At 34.9% G+C, this 18,860-nt stretch overlaps 2 protein-coding genes and 1 pseudogene across 4 annotated transcripts in view; all 3 read left to right on the top strand.

Moving 5' to 3' along the window:
• Nucleotides 1-2,968: 2,968 nt before the first annotated feature.
• LOC111713452 (DNA-binding protein HEXBP) lies at nt 2,969-8,285 on the top strand. Of its 3 annotated transcripts, none has more exons than XM_023488307.1 (8): nt 2,969-3,059; nt 3,193-3,312; nt 3,745-3,893; nt 5,188-5,460; nt 5,796-5,916; nt 6,320-6,424; nt 7,668-7,712; nt 7,838-8,285. In XM_023488307.1, exons 1-6 carry the CDS (start codon nt 3,000-3,002, stop codon nt 6,419-6,421), a joined length of 825 nt encoding a protein of 274 aa, XP_023344075.1. In that variant the 5' UTR covers nt 2,969-2,999; the 3' UTR covers nt 6,422-6,424; nt 7,668-7,712; nt 7,838-8,285. The 3 variants fall into 3 exon arrangements, with proteins under 3 accessions (XP_023344075.1, XP_023344074.1, XP_023344076.1); XM_023488306.1 differs by having other exon boundaries at nt 6,320-6,429; nt 7,672-7,712; XM_023488308.1 differs by lacking the exons at nt 2,969-3,059; nt 3,193-3,312 and adding an exon at nt 3,319-3,411 and having other exon boundaries at nt 6,320-6,429; nt 7,672-7,712.
• A 7-nt stretch (nt 8,286-8,292) lies between these two features.
• Nucleotides 8,293-10,717, top strand: LOC111713455 (60S ribosomal protein L36 pseudogene; annotated as a pseudogene).
• A 3-nt stretch (nt 10,718-10,720) lies between these two features.
• The window catches only part of LOC111713454 (nuclear pore complex protein Nup85), a 14,089-nt gene continuing 5,949 nt past the window's right edge, over nt 10,721-18,860 (top strand). Inside the window, exons 1-10 of the mRNA XM_023488309.1 lie at nt 10,721-10,926; nt 12,402-12,508; nt 13,128-13,185; nt 13,320-13,381; nt 13,662-13,707; nt 15,109-15,172; nt 15,767-15,857; nt 16,917-16,975; nt 17,648-17,752; nt 18,302-18,439. Coding sequence (XP_023344077.1) covers nt 10,901-10,926; nt 12,402-12,508; nt 13,128-13,185; nt 13,320-13,381; nt 13,662-13,707; nt 15,109-15,172; nt 15,767-15,857; nt 16,917-16,975; nt 17,648-17,752; nt 18,302-18,439 — 756 coding nt within the window. The 5' untranslated portion in view covers nt 10,721-10,900. The remainder of the gene's footprint in view (nt 10,927-12,401; nt 12,509-13,127; nt 13,186-13,319; nt 13,382-13,661; nt 13,708-15,108; nt 15,173-15,766; nt 15,858-16,916; nt 16,976-17,647; nt 17,753-18,301; nt 18,440-18,860) is intronic.

Raw genomic sequence — 18,860 nt, 5'->3', positions numbered from 1 at the left:
AAAAAACTGCCTCTTCATATATTTTAAAAATGCCCCTGAATAAAAAAATTTGCCCCCAAAATAAAGCTTTCAGATTTCCCAAACGCAAAATTGCCCCAAACTGAAAAAAATGCCCCCAAAAATCAAATTTGCCCCTAAAATAAAATATATTTAAGATTTTCCCCACACAAATTTGACCCTGCAATTCTGAAAAGAATGACCCATAATTAAAAAATGCATTCCCAATTAATAAAGAATGCAACCAAATATAAAAATTTGCTCCCAAAATATCCTGTTGGTAATTGGTTATTTTTTTCATGCACATGTTAAGTATAATTTACACATTTTACAATTTACACATTTAACTTCCCCTCTCTTTCCCCGGATACCACCGTTTGGCCGGCTGTAGGAAACATATATATGAATGTCTTGTTTTATAATATACCCTACTAACCCGAAAACCTAAAAATGAAAAAAGCCTCTATATAGGTATACATATTCTTAGGTATACAATTCTTCTAAATCTAAGGTATCTTAGGTAATGTATAATTAAACATTTGTATGCTCAACTTTTTGGTAACTTTTTATCATACGAAGCGATTTTTTAAGTACTTAGGTTTTCCGTATTTTTACGAATAATTCCGCATACTTCTTAACAAGTAATATTTTAAAAAGTTGTAGGTTTTTTATTTTACGAGTTTTACATATTTTTCGTTTATTTCTTTACTAAAAAATTGTATTTTTTTAGAGTTAATAAGTTTGATGCACACCTAAAAATTCGCATATTTTCGTAAATTTCATACCAAGTTATTAGGTTTTTATTTTAGGTTTTTTACGTATTTTTTTCGGTTTTTTCTTTACTTAAAAATTGTATTTTTTTGAGTTTAAAAGTTTACGTATTTTACGCATTTTTTCGAATTTTTCTTTACTTAAATTTTTGTTTTGTTTTTAAGAGTTTATAAGTATATCTAAAAATACGTATATTTTCGTAAATTTCAAACCAAGTAATTTTTCAAAAGTTGTTAGGTTTTTATTTTACATATTTATACGTATTTTTCGGTATTTTTTTAAGAGTAAAAAGTTTGATGCAAACCTAAAAGTACGTATATTTTCGTAAATTTTTATATCATGTAATTTTTCAAAGTTTTTAGGTTTTTAATTGTTTCGAGTATTTCTTAACTCGACTTCAAAAGTTTAAGGCTAACCAAAAAATACGAATATACATTGTTACCTAAGTTATGACTTTTAATAGTCCAATGAACATGATTCCCAATTGTGTATTGTTAACAGACCCATTCAATTTAATAAGTTATGTATAGTTAAAAATATTTGCTACATTTGTTCGACAACATAAAATACGCTTATTTTTTGCTTTAATGTCGTCTTCCTGTTCCTCAGATTTCTGGTTCTCTCTGTAATTTATTGAAACCTTTAACCGTTTTTTGCATACAAAAAGTTTAATACCGTGAATAATGGATATCAATAGATGTTGGGGCGAGGGAAAATATTTTCTTTTTTTGATAAAAATCTTCTCTTTATACAAAAGAAAGAAACAACTAAAGATGTTAAAGAGATGTTAAAAAACTTAAAATTTTACTTTGAACAAATACATTGTAACTTTCACGAATATTGTAAATATTATAAATATAAATTCGATACAGGGTGTCCCACAAAACATGACAGTATGCAAGACGACTTGAATATCGTCTTGATTTTTGATATAATTTGCTGCGTTTATTTGTCAACCTAATTTTAGAAGTAAATTTCTAGAGATAATAATTACAAAATTCCCCTAGTTCTGCCATTTCCAAAATGTGGTCTGCATTTNCCCCCCCCCTTTCAAAATGTCTATAGTTGCACGCCTGTCTTATAATCTCAATCCCTATTAGATAGAAATCTTCGATAGCTCAGTTGAATAATAGTTCGGTTAATGTTGCATTTTTTCGTTTCTTGTCGTCTTTGACTTTTGAATCTTGAAATCTATTGGATTTGTATTCATTTGCGGCATTTTCCATAAATACACACACGTGCAAGTGGGCTGGTAGCCTTGCAGTATTTTCTACAACATTTTTTAGTATTTCACCATATATTTGGTCGAATTTTGCAAACTTTCTGTTAAAAGATCAATATTATTTGTCGTCCATTTTCGATTGTTTTATTAAATCTTTTCGCAAACTGTTAATGTTCATGTGGGAATATTTTAAGTTTTAAATCTCTGCATGGTTGAATTCCTCATAATTATGTTTAATCGTACATCATTTTATTATTTGGCATGAATATTGGGACGCTCGATGTCAAACTTATAAAGTTTTGAATCCCGTACCCGACATCTGGTAATTTTCTAGAGAACGATTTTTGGACCCCCCTCCCGTATCAAATGGATATGAATAGTCATGTGGCCGCAGCGCCCTCGTTAGCCTGTCCTAGCCGCGGTGCTCGGTCTCCGAGCCGCAGCTCTCTACCCTTGGCCTGTCCTAGCCGCAGGGCTCGGCCGTGAAATGTCTTGAACTGACCTTCAAATAATAAGAAATCCCAACTACCTTAAGATAATTCAAAGATAAATAATAAATTTGCAGGGTAATTTCCCGGAGAACGATTATTGTACCCCCCTTCTCCGCCCTCCTTATCAATTTTGTAGTTTGAACTAATCATGTGGCCGCAGCGCCGGCCCCCTAGTCTGTCCTAGCCGTGTCCCTCGGCACCCTAGCCGCAGCGCTCGGCCCAAAAATTGTCATTACCTGACTTAACTCTAAAATAAGAAAAAATTAATCTACAAAATTATTAAGAGGGGGGAGGGAGGTGGGAGGTCCAAAATTCGTATTCTAGGACGGACCCTGGTCTTGCACTAAAGTTAAAGGAGGGGGGGGGGGGAAGGTCCTATAATCGTTGTCTAGGACAGTCCCTTGCCGTTGGAACTGTAAGTCCTGTAATTGTTTCCTTGTTTTTTTTTCTTAAATGTACGTTTTATGATGCTCTTTTTACATGTTTCTGTTTACAATTATGGGTTTATAACAGAGAAGATGGCGAAGCGTAAGATGGATATGAGTTTGGATGATATTATCAAAGAAAACAAAAATGAGGGATAATTAATCAGTTATATTTATGTCAACAAACCTGAAAAATATTTTTTGCCAAAGGAAAACTTTCTTTTTCCACTTTGTACGGATAAGCCTTCTGTAATCTTGAAATTAGGGTTTATTATCTGATCTGTAGAGGTTTGTTTGTTACAACTGTAACGGTTCTGGGCACATGGCCCGGGATTGCCCCACCGGCGGCGGGGGCCGGGGTGGTGGAGGAAGAGGAGGTGGAGGAGGAGGTCGCTCAGGAGGAGAGGTAGAGTTCTCTTCAGTAATTTATGTTTTATGTTTCAGAGTCACTTAACGTTAACGAGTCGTAGAACAGACTTTAGTGCTCTCTGGTTCCACCAAAATGGTGATTTTTTCTTCATTTTTTGTATCATCCGTCACACTTAGTTATACCTTCCTCCTGTTATCAATTTTGCACAAATAGCATTAATGTTTCGCATGAGCAAAGTTGTATGTTCACCACCCTTGTATGTCACGAAAGTATTGAGATATTCGACACTGTTAATTATAAATTTCTCCTTTTTTGAATTTAGTTCCAAGTATTTAAATTATAATCTTAGTTAGAATCACATGTTAAACAAATTTTTTAAAAACTGAATCAATTGAATGTTTATTACTTAGATCTTTTTATAAATGTCTAGTCTTAACTTAATTAAATGTATCAATATGAGACATTCAGGTCTGTTACCGTTGTGACCGGCCGGGTCACTTTGCCCGTGAGTGCCCCAACGCTGATGGACAAAATGGTGGAGGAGGACGTGGTGGCGGAGGTCGTAGGGATAGAGGAGGAGGACGAGATGACCGTGAGGGAGGTTCAGTCTGCTACAAGTATGTCTAATTTTTTCTAGTTTCTGATTTATGGACTTCATCATAGGATCCCGAGGTCCAATTTTAGGAATCCCCTTTACTGTTTTTGAAGTTTGAACCATATACGGTGTTTTTGAAGTTTGAACCATATACGGATAGTTTTATTTGCGTCTACAATGTGCCATTAAGTGAATTTTTTAAAATTTAACAATCTCTATCCAACTCTTCTATTCTCCTGCGCATTAAATTCAATTTGTGGTTTTAACATTTCGACCGCAACCAAATTCTTAAGAATTATGAGATTGTATAAATGAAGGATCTATTTTGATATTAAATATGGTTCTTTATCCCTTTTGTGGATTTAGAGATGTCCTGTTCTCCTGCCGTGTACATTAAACGTCGAGTTTCTTTTGTGTGTACAATAACATTTGAGTTAGAGCCGCCTTAAAGGGACTGAAAGCATTGTTTAAATGCACCCTCCGGCAGTGCTTAGGATCCGGATCCGTTGGATCCACAAAATTTTGGCTTCATGGATCCGGATCCAAGGGGTAAAATATCAACCAAAAACTGTTAAAAAACTGTCACTTCCAAAACCCTATTCTGAAATTTTGAATTAATTTCCTCATTTCTAAATGGTTCATCAAGTTTTAGGATAAACATAGGCGAAAAAAAAAATAAAACAAAAATTTGAATATTATTTAATGCTAGAAGTTCAGTAAATCGTAAAGGAATGACTTGGATCCAGGATCCGGATCCGCATCAAAAAGCACTGCCCTCCAGCCTTAATGCATAAGTGGGAATGTCGGATTTACAACTTAAAAGCGTTGCCTGAGCTCGTTCTCTCTAATAATGTATAAACAGTGGTCGTGGTCGTGTGGGGGTTCAATAGTTTGACCGCTAAATGTCTCACGCAAAATTCTTTTGCGATAGATAGAAAAACAATTCTAGAGACACCTAGCGGCCAAACTATCGTGTTTCTTAATGTTTATGATTGTGGTAAACGATTAGTTTCAATTGTGTTTTCTCGATAAAAATGACTTGCGCATTTCTACTGCAGGAAAATATATAATAATGAACAAAATCAAAAACCTTAAAATCTAGATGAACGACTAAATTATTCATATTACTGATTGATGTTCAAAGGGTAATTACCCCCTTGATGGATGTTTATTGAGCGCTTTCCTTAACCTTTAGGATGAATTCATCAGATCTAATCAATTATTTACATCTAGGGGTGTATATAAGGGGGGTATTGTTCGAGCACACATACCTCCCCGTTTAGATCATTTCAGATAAGTATCAATCTTGTGTTCAGGTGCGACCAAGTTGGTCACTTTGCCCGCGAGTGCCCTGAGAACGACGAAGGTGGACGCGGTGGAGGAGGTGGTAACAGCGGGTCTGTCTGCTACAGGTGTGACCGCGTAGGTCACTTTGCCCGCGAGTGTCCCGAAGGAGACGGAGGTCGTGACGATAGACGAGGTGGAGGTCGGGATCGTGGAGGTGACCGCGGCGGAGATCGTGACCGTGGAGGCGATCGTGGCGGAGATAGAGATTATGGCGGCGGATCCAAGTGTTACAAGTGTAACAGGTATTAAAGAAATTAAAATTTACAGATAATAAACTTGATTTAAAAAGTTAACATTTCTGGTCCAACGAACGATTTGATACGGATTTGTATGATAGCGTTGGTTTGAATTAATTCAAACAGATTTTTGAAAATAAATATTATTTCAAGGGTTTATGTTTTTCCGCCTTATCTATCAAATTATGTTTTCCACTGAGATAAAAATTTATTTGTAACGAGTGCTTTGGAATTTAAAAATGTATTTTTGCTGAATTGGAGTTAATTAGGGTGGAAAGTTGTTAGTCCACTGTCTTTTTATTCAGTCTTTTACGTGCGTTTTGATGACCGTCCATGTTTAGGTTCGGTCATTTTGCCCGCGAGTGCCGCGAGGAAGAAGACCGTTGTTACAAGTGTCACGGGACCGGTCATATTGCCCGTAACTGTAACCAGGAGGAGGATACCTGCTACAACTGCACCAAGGTAAGCAACCCCCCCGCACCCAGAGAATAGGAAAGATATTTACAGTTCTCAGCTAAAAAAGTGCAGTTTAAAAAATACAATTGGAACTGAGCCCGTTCTTTACCTAATAGTGTATGAACGGTGGTCGTGTTGTTAACTTACTTTCGGTGACTATGTTTGGCCCCCAGATTTCTTACCAAAATTCTTATCTGATAAATAGATAATTCGTCCGACCAGAATTGGAGGACGTAATGTGTTCGACCACTAATGTTGAAAGGAATGACTGAGGATTATTTCAGCGAATCAGACTAAAATCATAAATATTTTCTTGGGAAAATAAATGGGTTTCAACGAAGAGGAGGCAGGGGGGGGGGAATACGAGAAAAATTAAAGTCACTTTAAATCCATCCATATTTGTCCTTAGGTTGGTCATATAGTGAAGGACTGTCCGAGTGCTGGGACCAAGAACTGCTACAAGTGTGGAGGTGCTGGTCACATCAGTAGGGACTGCGCTACAAGAACCTAGAACTCCAGGTAGGTAAATTCTAAGGACCTTCAAGTTGATACTTCAGTTCAGGTCCATGGAACTAGACCTTTATGTCGTCAAGTCCAAGGACCTTTAACTTGTTAATTCAGGTCCATGGACCTAGAACCCTATGTACGTGAAGTCCAAGGACCTTAAACTTTATACTTTAGGTCCGTGGACCTAAAACTCTGTGCGATTAGTCAAAGGACCTTTAACTTGATACTTTAGGTCCATGAACCTAGAACTTTGTACGATAAGTCAAATGAGCTTTAACTTGTTAATTTAGGTCCATGGACCTAGAATTCATGTACGTCAAGTCTAAGGACCTTAAACTGTATACTTTAGGTCCAAGGACCTTAAACTTGACACTTTAAGTCCATGGACCTAGAACTCGAGATTCAGATAAAGTCCTGAGGACAATTCTCTGGGTGGCCAAAATGTACGGATAATGGCTCAAATTATACGGATTTTCAGGATTATTTTTCGATTTTGACCCAACAAAAGCTAATTTTTGCATGAAAATTTTCTAAAAAAAAAGTCTCGTCAAAATGAAGTTTAGCTTATCTTCTTTATTTTCTGATTTTTTTAATCAACTTTATCATCTTCATAATCTGTACAGTACACTGTACAGTGTACTGTTATATGTACATTGTACAGAGGTCATTTTTGTTACGAATTATTTTTAAAGCCATGTAAGGCCTTTAGGCTTATATAAGAACACGAAGAAAATTAATAGAAATGAGAAATTATTTTTTTTAGTTTTGAAGTTTTTTTTATAAAATTTTTTTATTCTTCGGATTTTATGTACGGATTTTTTTATCAAATGTACGGATTGTACGGTGTTCTTTTAAAATTTACCTATTTTTCTACGGATTTTTCTCTTCTCGGAGTTTGGCCACCCTGTATTCTTCTCTGAAGTCTGAAGGACCTAGAACCATTTTCTGAATATTTATCGAAAAAGACGAACAAACAGGGTTGAAGACTTCAGACACCTGGGACTTTTTTGGACACTGGCTAGTTCAGACACAGACTCGATTTTTCAAAGACACGTGGAACATTTTTTAGAAAATTTTCTTATTTCACCCGACATTTAATATATTACATCCAATGAAATGTCATAGGTATCGTAATATCTTTTTTACTTAGTTCTCTACAAGATCAATATTAAACTATTTTTAGAACTTTTATTAATGAATGTCATATTGAACCATTCAAGGGTTAAATTTGTAACAATGATATTTATTTTTTAGATCTAGTAAGCCGTGGTACAGAAGAAAATACATTCGTACAGGTATGACCCCCCCCCCGGGCCTTCTCCTGTATAAACTGAAAAAAGTACATGCATTATGATACATAACACCTTTTTTCTCAATTATTTTCAATCTTCCATATTTTATATGATGTTTATGTTAATAGGCGAGAGAAAGGTCTTGGCAATCTTTCCGACTTCTATTCCGGGTTCACCAACAGTTCAACTTAAACCTGAGCAAGTCCCATCTCTTGGGCTTCTAACCCTCACACCGCCATTCTCAGCTTCAAGTCCAGGATGCGTGTGTGAAAATGCGCAAATTGGAATTTACTGTAATGTCAAGGCCGGCAGTTGCAACAATTGCCGCTCAAAAATGATTTGGCGGATTTCAACAATATTTTGTAATTTTTTTCTTACGGACTTTCTGACATAGGATTGAAGCCATAGATACTCCGTTTATTCCCCGGTGGCATTTTGGGTCAACAAATTTGAAGCATTTTTCCTCTTCTCGCAAATATATAAAACTTATGCAATCTATTCGATGTAAACTATATATGGCTTCATGTTACGTATGTTTCGCCCATATAATTTCTCATGAATTGCTGGGTGTTTCAGTGTTACAATGGCTCCCCGATATGAGATGTGCGTTGGTATGGAGAAGGGTCACAAGACCACCAAGAATGTCCAGAAGGTAGAATTTTTTAATTTTGTAAAATGTGTTCAACCAGTGCTTAGGATCCATTTGATTTTGATGCGGATCCGGATCCTGAATCCGCACTGGAAAAAATGGATCCGGATCCAGGTTATTTATTCAAGATTTACTGAATTTTTTTTATCAAAAAAAATTTTTAAATGTTTTATTTTTTTCGCTTATTTTTATCCTAAAACTTGATGAACCATTCAGAAATGAGGAAATTTTTATAATCTCTTTTTTCAAAAGTTCAGAGAGTTGAGTTTAGCAGTAAAGATTTTTTTTGCAGTTTTTGGTTGATATTTTACCCCTTGGATCCGGATCCAGGAAGCCAAAATCTTACGGAGCCCACGGATCCGGATCCTAAGCACTGTAGTTGAACTATGATACTTTCTTCTTTTTCAACTTCAAAGAGCACCTTTTTTTGTACAACTGAATATTGAGGACAGAAAAGTTCGAGGATTCAAAGATATTTTTTCGTACAAATACAATTGGTTTTTATTACAAGCATCCAGAAACCTAAGTTTAGGTCACGTGAGGTCCTACAAAAAATGTAGGTCCAATCGGTTCTGCCGTGTCGTTTATTGAAAAAAAGCGACAAGCAATGTATATACATGAATTTCAAAATGGGATAATTAAATTTTCACTGGGTCCGTTTTTCTACCACTGAGGCCAATTAAGTTAAATTTGTTTTATTTATGAATTTAATTTGGGTAAATAAGTTCAAAGTCTTAAGATAATATTGCGAACAAAAATTCCTATTGCAGTAATTAATTTGTTATTTTTTTCTCGAGAAACTTTAGGATGGCCATTTTAGGTATAATTTAGCTGAGATTTAAATTTTTAAATGTGAATTATCCTGGAAAGCTGGGTTTTTGTTGCTGGCACGAAGGATGTGGGTCTGCAGAAGTATCAAGGAGCTGAAGTTCTTGATCAGCCAGGGTTGTAAATCCTAAGCCTAAGAAACCCTCCAGAAGAAATTCTGTGGCAATACGGTCTTCGGATAGTATAATGCATAAACAAATATTTTGTTGTAATGTTAGGAAAGGCCCGCTAAGAGCAAGGGACGTGTGACCAAGCATAACAAGTTTGTCCGGGATCTTGTACGGGAAGTTGTTGGATTCGCTCCCTATGAGAGGCGTGCACAGGAGTTGCTCAGGTAGTAACACTTCAGTGTCCGAATTTACTGAATTTAAGCCGCATCTCAAATTCTTCAAATTCGGCCTCAGAACATACTTATATTGGACAAGACCCGATTTACGACGTTGCCCTTAAACCCTTCATCTGGTTAATTATGTGGAAAATGTTTTTTAAATCTGACAATAATCAATTCTACTCGCTTAAACTTAGACATCTCTTTCAATTATAGTTTTAGCTGTGAATGGTACCATTATGAATGGAACATATCACTCTGGAAATGAATGTTCACCTTATAACTGCGAACTCAGTCCCATTTAAATAGCCCAATTACCATTTATTTAGATCAATCACCGATTATATAGTCCAATCACCGATTATATAATCCAATCACCGTTTATATAGTCCAATCACCGTTTATATAGTCCAATCACCGTTTATTTAGTCCAATCATCATTTTTATAGTCCAAACACCATTTATATAGTCATAGCACCATTTATATAGTCCAATCACCGTTTATAGTCATAGCACCGTTTATTTAGTCCAGTCACCATTTATATAGTCCAATCACCATTTATATAGTCCAATCACCATTTATATAGTCCAATCACCATTTATATAGTCCAATCACCATATATATATAGTCCAATCACCATTTATATAGTCCAATCACCATTTATATAGTCCAATCACCATATATATATAGTCCAATCACCATTTATATAGTCCAATCACCATTTATATAGTCCAATCACCGTTTATTTAGTCCAATCACCATTTATATAGTCCAATCACCGTTTATTTAGTCCAATATAGTCCTAGCACCATTTATATAGTCCAATCGCCATTTATTTAGTCCAATCATATGGGTTTCTTCTTGATTATGAGGTTTGCATATATTTTCGCTACATTTATTGTAACCGAAAAAATGATATTCCTGTGTATGTGGAATCTGTTCTTATCATCTGAATCAACGACGCGACTTAGGCTGGAAGTTAATTGTTTTCATTTGAATTGACACACACACAAAAGCTTTAGCTTTAATGTTTTAATTAAAATTTATTTCATATTTTATTGAATTTCTGTTCCAGGATTGGTAAGGAGAAGCGTTGCCTGAAGTTCTTGAAGAAAAGGATCGGATCCCACGACCTGGCCAAGAAGAAGCGTGAGGAGATGCAGAACGTTCTCCAGGCCATGAGGAAGAAGCACGCCGCCTAAGCAATCTCTGCCAATTTTCCCGCTAAATTTTGGTCGCTTTCGCGCCAAATTTTCCTGGTCGAGTCGCCATCTCGTCTCCATTGATATTTGAAAATTTCCACCATGTATCGTTATCAATGTTCAATAAAAGGGCACATAAAATAAACTTACTTTTTTGAAATGTTTCAGATTTAGACATATAATATGGCGACTGTCAGTATCCCAGACAGGTGTGTAAACTTGGCTTCAAGATTAGATTTCAGAAATTTGAATATTATTTTGTTTTGAATACATGTCAAGTACTTGGGAGGAGTTTCTTATATCTTGTCACTTTGGCGAGCTAGACTGACGAAAATAAGAATCTATAGACTAGAGAGAAATTATTGATTTTTTCCTGTCTCTTGATCTATTCAAACCATAGGAACTGAAAAAGAAATATCATTTTATGATAAATAAAACATTGAACATGGTGCTTCAAAATGAAAAAATTACTTCACTCAAATCTGAACTGAAAAAACTAGAATTTTACAAAAATTTCTTATCGCTGACAGGTTTATCATGAAAATAAACGAAAAGGGAAGAAAATTAATTTAAAAAGTTTTCTTTTGTTAAAAAAAATAGAAAATTGTTATAGAAAGTAATTACCTGGATTCCCTGGGTCCGGTCCGGATCCTCATCAAAAATAAATGGATCCTAAGCACCGTCTTCAACACAATTGTTATTCAGAGGTTTATAGGATACCGTTGCAAATAATTTTGGTTACTGCAGTTGCTGTCCCTATGAGGATCAAAGTTTTAAAGTATTACACGTTCAAAGGTTTTGAAATTTGACAAAAGGAGAATTCCGACCTGAAAAAGGTGTTTGTTAGGGTCAGGTTTTTTAATGATTAGTTCAAATCACTGATATGATATTTATGACCATACATCTTGATAACTAATATTATTGTGAACATTTTACCGTTCATGATTTTGTGTCCTGCAATTTAGAGTGAAATTAGATATATTATCGAGAAATTGTTATTTAGTTGCTGGATCATTTAAGAAATTTGTTGTGTTGCCTCCTACATTTGGAACTTGAAGAATGGGGTTGTACTCCCCCTCCCCCCTCGATTCAAAAATGTCTTATTTACTCAATTTGAAAAAAGTGGAATAAAAAAAAGAATATTTTTTTGAGGAAAATGTCATAATACTAAGTATGTCCGATTTTCTAAGGTACCCTTAAACGCTTTGTCAAATCAAACATGACTTAGATATCTTAAAACTGATTTTATTTAATCTTTTGTTTGTTTTTTAAATTATTTGCGCATTTAAGTGCGGAAAAAACCTCGAGGAATTATCGAAATAAAACGGCCTTTAACCTAGAAAAACGACAATATCTTTCAAATTATTGATTATATAAAAGATAAGGGATTAGAATGCGTAGTTCTAAAAGAGAGTAACAGACAACAGCTAAAAAGAAAAATTCATTCTCTTCTAAAAAGTTTGTTATAAACATTTTAAACATAAAAAATGTTAAAAAAGATGAAGGGTACAGTCGCGAATCTGGCATTACCATCGTTACATTCCCTTTAAATGTGATTGATTGATATAAACCACGTGATTAGTTGATTGGCTTGTGGGTTGCGGTACGGGGAATGATTAAGAAAAATAGAAAAAGATTTGTTACACGTGCTTAAAATACGTGATTAATTGATTTGTTTAACTAGGAATGGTGTCGGACAACGCCTGGCTGTAGGTTGGGGTGTGGGGAATGTCCTGGCGCTAACCCCGACACAGAAACAATCACCTGCTGACACCAGACAAGAAGCCAATGGTAAATATCTTCGTTAATTTATTCACGGATTTCATTTTTTGAAGATTTGGTGAAAAAAATCGGAAATATTAATGTTTTGCCTGATTATCAGTTTCTTTTCCCCTGAAAAATATTCGTTAAAAAATTTAGCAAGAAATACACATAACAAATTGTTATTTACACTGTGTTCAGATTTAAAGCCAAGGAAAAACAATTATTTTCAAGGAGGGGGACTAATAAGATTTCTATCCCTGTTCGTCAATTACCCCATTAAGATTTCCAAAAGGTTCTCACTAGACTACAAACGCAAACAAAAATGCGCTTCTTGTGTTGAGGATTAAGAGTAATGCCATAATATTAAATATACTTTGCGTGTCTGTTAGTTTGTTTGCTCGTAACCGATAAACGTCTTAACGGCTGAATCGATCGGGCCCAAATTATGTGTGGGACCTCACATGACCCCAGGGAGGTTTATGAATGGAAAAAATTTAAAAAATTTTGTCTTAAAAATTTTCGATTTTTTTGCAATTTTTTTATTTCATTCGTTTTGCAACTTTAACTTATCTACAATATTTTAAAACCCTCCAATAAAGAACTAAAAATTGTTTACAAAAAAAGTAAAAAAATAACTCTTGTGCAGATCCAGTAGAGGTTCATGAGGTGAGATGGGAAACTGTTCTCTATCAGCCTATCTTCAGGTAGTTAAATCAATCAATCAATCATTTTGTCTTATTTCTGACTTCATTCGATTTTCCACTTTGATTTTGTTATTTTCATATCGATTTAATACTATTTTTTTTAAAATGTTTTTCATCAAAATTCTTTTTTTCAGAAAGCTCGTCAATGAATCTGTTTCTACGTTTCTCGGACTTCAAGCTCTATGTCAGGGAGAAGGTTAGATTTAATCTTTTCATTTTTGTCATTTCTCTTTTAAGTTCCTTCCTAATCCCCTCTCATACTTAACACCCTCCTTAAGGAAAGCAATCAGCAACATGGTTCTAATAATAATAATATAGTTTGTAATTTTAAAAGAATCTTGCCGACGCTGCGCTGCCAATGGTTTAAATAGGGTTGCTGTACTAATCTTAACAGCTGTTGTTGATGGGTGGCTTGAATACTTATTGCTCCATTTTTTCTCATCAAATAACATAATAATATATTCATCTATGTTTAGGAAATATTCCAACAGATCAACTCGTTAAGATATCAAGACAGTACAGGTAATCTTAGCAATCCAAGGGATTAATATTTTCTATGATAACACTGGCACCCCAGGGGATGTATGTTTTCTCGAAAAATCATTTCCCCCCCTTTTGAAAATGATATTTATGCGTACACGGGGCACAAAAAAAAACAAAGAATATTTGGGTAAAAATTGTCAAAAAAGTTTCCTTCTGATGTCTTATTTTTTTTATTTTTTTCCGGCCAAATATTGTGTGAAATTATTTATTTAGAAAGATAAAAATTTTACAGTGAAATTTAGAAGAAATTAGAAATTTAAAAAAACTAGAAATTCAAGGCGCTTCGCGCCCTTCTTGCTAGCCTTTGAGGGCGCTTCACGCCCATCTTTCTAGCCATCTTCTAAATTAGTTGTGAACATGTTCTCTTTGTGTACATCGTAAAACAAAACAAAAATAATTCGCGGATTATCAAAATTTTTAAAAATTTAATGACGATCGAATTTTGATGGAGACAAATATTTGAAATTTTGATTTTTCATAAACCTTCCCTGGGGTCCCTAGATGTCCCACAAAAAATTTGGGCCCGATCGGTTCAGCCGTTTTGACGTTTATTGGATACAAACAGACAGACAGACAAACAAACAAACAGACAGACAGACAAGCCAAATTTATATATAGATGCAAAATTAGACGACATCAATCATATGTCAATAGATACGGTTTTTAAACTATTTAATATATTGAATATGAAAATGGGGATTACATTACAATAGACCAAAATTCATTTATTTTACTTGAGAAATAATTTCAGCTTTATGAGCAATAATTATTTTTATCTTATGTTTATTAAGTCCTAGTCTTACCATAAGTTCGCAGCAACAGAATCCTCATTAATATTTTGAAGAAGATTTTTCGAAGGATGGGGAAGGGGATGATTGTGTATCAAGAAGTTTGTACATTCCTAATATAAGTTTTAAAGGGGGAGGGGGACAATGATTTTTCTAAAAATAATCACCAATGTAATAGTCTGGAGGAACACTGGTCACTGTCAGGTTATAGCTTGTTTGTATTGAAAATACATTAGTATTGTGCAAAAGAAAAGCTAGATAGTCCGGATGAACCCTGGTCCTTGTCCTCGTCCTATAAACACCATAAGTTCGCAGCAACCGAGTATTTTGCATTTAGTAAACTCGAGTTAGTCCGGATGAACCCTTGTCTTGTCTAAACTAATCATGTTTTTTTTTCATACTAGCTTGGGAACCCAGCTTTGCCTGGAAACTAATTTTCTCTACAATACACTCAAATTATAAAAATTTTAAACCAAGCCAAGAACATTCCCGTGGTTCTCCCGAGTTTCCTAATCAAAATTTGAGACAAATCGGTCAAGAGGGTCCCCTGATCGTTATGATTGGACGTACAAACGAACATACATACTTTTAGGAGCATAATCCGAGACTGCGAGGAGCAGCTAAATACACTCTCAGAGACTAGTTCAGCTGCTGCGGTAAGATACAGGGATACCCACAAAGGAAGAGACTTCACAGACGACCGTACGAAATTCATTCTGTCCATTTCCTTAAATTCATGATTCCTTCAATCTGCTAAATCATTGAATAAGCCATTTCAAGACCACATATAAGGCAAAAAACTTAAATAAAACTTGGAATCGTTATATATGAAGAGTTTCAAGTCGTCTTTACAGTCGCATCCTTTGTGATTAACCCTGAACTACGATTTTCTTTTAGCTCACTATTCAAAACTATGATTTTTTTTTATTTACTTTTTTCGTGTTACGGTCTTGTTCCGACCCTTCAGGTTTATAAAATTTTAATTCCGTATTTTTCTAAGAAGCATATTCTTTAAAAATATTAAAATTATAAAAACAACATTTTCTAAATTTCTTTTATTGAACGATTTTCGATGATCTTTTGGGGGTGGAGGGAAGGTCTCTTAATACTCTTGAAAGAATGCGTTTTTCTAATGATTAACTTTTGGTTATTGGTTGTTTCGCTGAATTATTGATTGTTCAGATGATTGATTGATTGGCTGATATTGATTGATTGATGGACTAATATTGATTGATTGATTGATTGATTAGGCTGCCCACTATACTGCCCAGTCAGAAATGCTGTATAAACTTGAATTGATTTGGAATCTTGCGGAGATACTCATCATAGATACTCGTCCAGGTCAGTTGTATCCATTTATAGATACTCGTCCAGGTCAATTGTATTCGTTTATAGATACTCATCATAGATATACGTTCAGGTCAGTTATATCCGTTTATAGATACTCATCATAGATACTCGCCCAGGTCAGTTATATCCGTTTATAGATACTCATCATAAATACTCATCCAGGTCAGTTATATCCGTTTATAGATACTCATCATAGATACTCGTCCAGGTCAGTTATATCCCTTTATAGATACTCATCATAGATACTCGTCCTGAGACCGAAAAAGAATTTAAGCCGTGGTTTAAATTTAAGCCGCGGCTCAAATTTGGTTGGTTCCACTTAAATTTGTATAAAATTTTTCAAGATTTAAGCCGGCGCTAAATTGAAACCGGTTTTTGGGGGGGATTTTAGACGCGGCTTAAATTCATTAAATTCGGACACAGGTCAGTTATATCCATTTATACTCATCATAGATACTCGTCCAGTTGCCGAATTTAAAGAATCTGAGCGGCGGTTTAAATTTAAGCCGCGGCTCAAATTTGGTTGGTTCCACTTAAATTTGTATTAAATTTTTCAAGATTTAAGCCGGCGCTAAATTGAAACCAGTTTTTTGGGGGGATTTTAGACGCGGCTTAAATTCATTAAATTCGGACACAGGTCAGTTATATCCATTTATAGATACTCATCATAGATACTCGTCCAGGTCAGTTATATCTGTTTATAGATACTCATTTATAGCGATTTAAAAAAAAGTGGGTAAAATAAGACTCGAGACTAAGCTGTCATTCAAACTAATTTTAAACTCGAGCAATTGGATAAGTTGCAACTAATTTCCACAGAGTTGGGTATTTGGTGGATTTTCATGGTTGTAATTGGCTGATTTCGGGATTTGATTAGAATAAGACTCAATATAAAGACTAATTCTCCACTAAAACCAACCAAGAACGCTTATATTTTGATCGGGCCTAACTCCGCAAGTCTAAGCTAAGTGCAAGCTTTTTAATCACAGGCTCAGGGTAGTCATCAATCCTTAACTTAATTACTGTAAAGATTTTACTTGTTGTTTTTAGGTGGATTCGTCATGAACCAGCTTCTCCATTGGATAGGTCTGCATTTTAAAGATTGCGAGGTAAAACCTTCAATTGTAAAATATCATTATATTTACTGCTATTGTTGATATGCCGGATTTTTGGTAACTCACATTTTGGTAACGTAACAATTTGGTCGCTAGTAATTTGGTAACTAGCATTTTGGTAACGTTATAACTTGGTCAATAATTATTTGGTAACTCACATTTTGGAAACGTAACAATTTGGAAATTCACATTTTGAAAACCATCACTTAGATTTTGGTATCCTGGCAATTTAGTAATCTGGTAACTTGCGTTTTGGTAACTCACATTTTGTAACTATTTATTTAAATATCTATTCATTTTTGTTTGAGACATAAGTTTTTTTTAATGCAACAGTGAGGTTTTTCCTCTTTTAGGGTGGGGGTTTGAATCAAATAACGTTGGTTGGTTGGTTGATTGATTGATTGATTGATTGATTGATTGATAAATTGATTGATCGATTGATTTATCCATCTTTAAATATATTTGTCTTTAAGTTTGTCTATCCATTTCCCATTTATTTTCTCTCTATTAGGTCAGCTTGTCTGTCCCTTTGTGTGTATGTCTATCTATCTATCCTAATTTTTACTATCTTTTTATTTGGATTTTATTTTATTTTTATCTATCTATCTATCTATCTATCTATCTATCTATCTATCTATCTATCTATCTATCTATCTATCTATCTAGGATGGAGCTAGATCGGTTATATCGGAGAGCCCAGATACCCCAGAGGATCATGTTCTCTACTGGAGTTCTCTGCAGGAGTTCATTCTTCAAGGGGGAATGGATCCGGTTCCCCCCCCCCCCTACCTTCGGAGTGGGTACAAAACGTCGATGACGTTGATGATACAAAACAATGACTGCTACAAAACGCCAACTACCACTGCCCCCTCCCCTCCTACCTTCGGAGTGGGTACAAAACGTCGATTATCAAAACGTTGATGATACAAAACAACGACGTCTACAAAACGTCAACTACCACAAAACGTCGACTATGTACCACTAAATGTCGAATAAGAACACCTCGATGATACCGTGAAAAGGATAGACTTTAGCCTTCCAGTGAAAAATTGAAAACATTATTAGTTCAAAGCCCTCTGCCCCCCTTGTGGTAAGGCTCCCCGAAAAAGGGGCTTCGCGAGAATTGGTATTTTAAAACTAGACTAGCTTTTTGGTAAAAAAAAAACGTATTATCTGATAATAATTTTGAAGGCTGATTATTTTCAATTGTAATTTCGTTTTAAAAATGACTTGCGCATTTCTACTGAAGGAAAACACAATTTTCAAGCTAGGGCCACTGAAAATTACGCTCACAGGACCTCTAAGAACTTATTTGTTCAGGCTCGGAACCTACTCCGTCTTCACTCGGACTTCAGCTCAGACATGTTCATATCACTGGACGAACTGTTGAGGAAGATGCCGGTGTGCACCCCCGGGGGGAACATGGTGGACTTCGAGATGAAATGGAGGAACTGGCAGGTAAGATAGGGCCAACTGGTTATTAGTGGGGGATATTTTCAATCCCATCCTAGTACTTTAGATTTAATAATGATATTCTATCTATCTATCTATCGATCTGATTTGCAATGTTATTTAATGATGATATTCTATCTATCCATCTGATTTGCAATTTAATATAGAAATGATATTCTATCTATTTATCCATCTGATTTGCAATGTAATATAATAATGATATTCTATCTATCTATCGACCTGATTTGCAATGTTATATAATAATGATATTCTATCTATCTATCGACCTGATTTGCAATGTTATATAATAATGATATTCTATCTATCTATCCATCTGATTTGCAATGTTATATAATAATGATATTCTATCTATCTATCCATCTGATTTGCAATGTAATATAATAATGATATTCTATCTATCTATCCA

Source organism: Eurytemora carolleeae, unplaced genomic scaffold (genome assembly GCF_000591075.1).
Source record: "Eurytemora carolleeae unplaced genomic scaffold, Eaff_2.0 scaffold1181, whole genome shotgun sequence".
Lineage (NCBI taxonomy): Eukaryota > Metazoa > Arthropoda > Copepoda > Calanoida > Temoridae > Eurytemora > Eurytemora carolleeae.
Note: the sequence above shows the minus strand (reverse complement) of the source record. Positions and strands in the feature narration are given on the sequence as shown.

Excerpts from the sequence above, each read along its gene's own strand:
- LOC111713452 (XM_023488307.1), top strand. The coding sequence starts at position 3,000 with ATGGCGAAGCGTAAGATGGATATGAGTTTGGATGATATTATCAAAGAA. Across the intron at positions 3,894-5,187 it reads GGAGGTTCAGTCTGCTACAA|GTGCGACCAAGTTGGTCACT; the intron begins GTATGTCTAATT and ends TCTTGTGTTCAG. Across the intron at positions 5,917-6,319 it reads CCTGCTACAACTGCACCAAG|GTTGGTCATATAGTGAAGGA; the intron begins GTAAGCAACCCC and ends ATTTGTCCTTAG.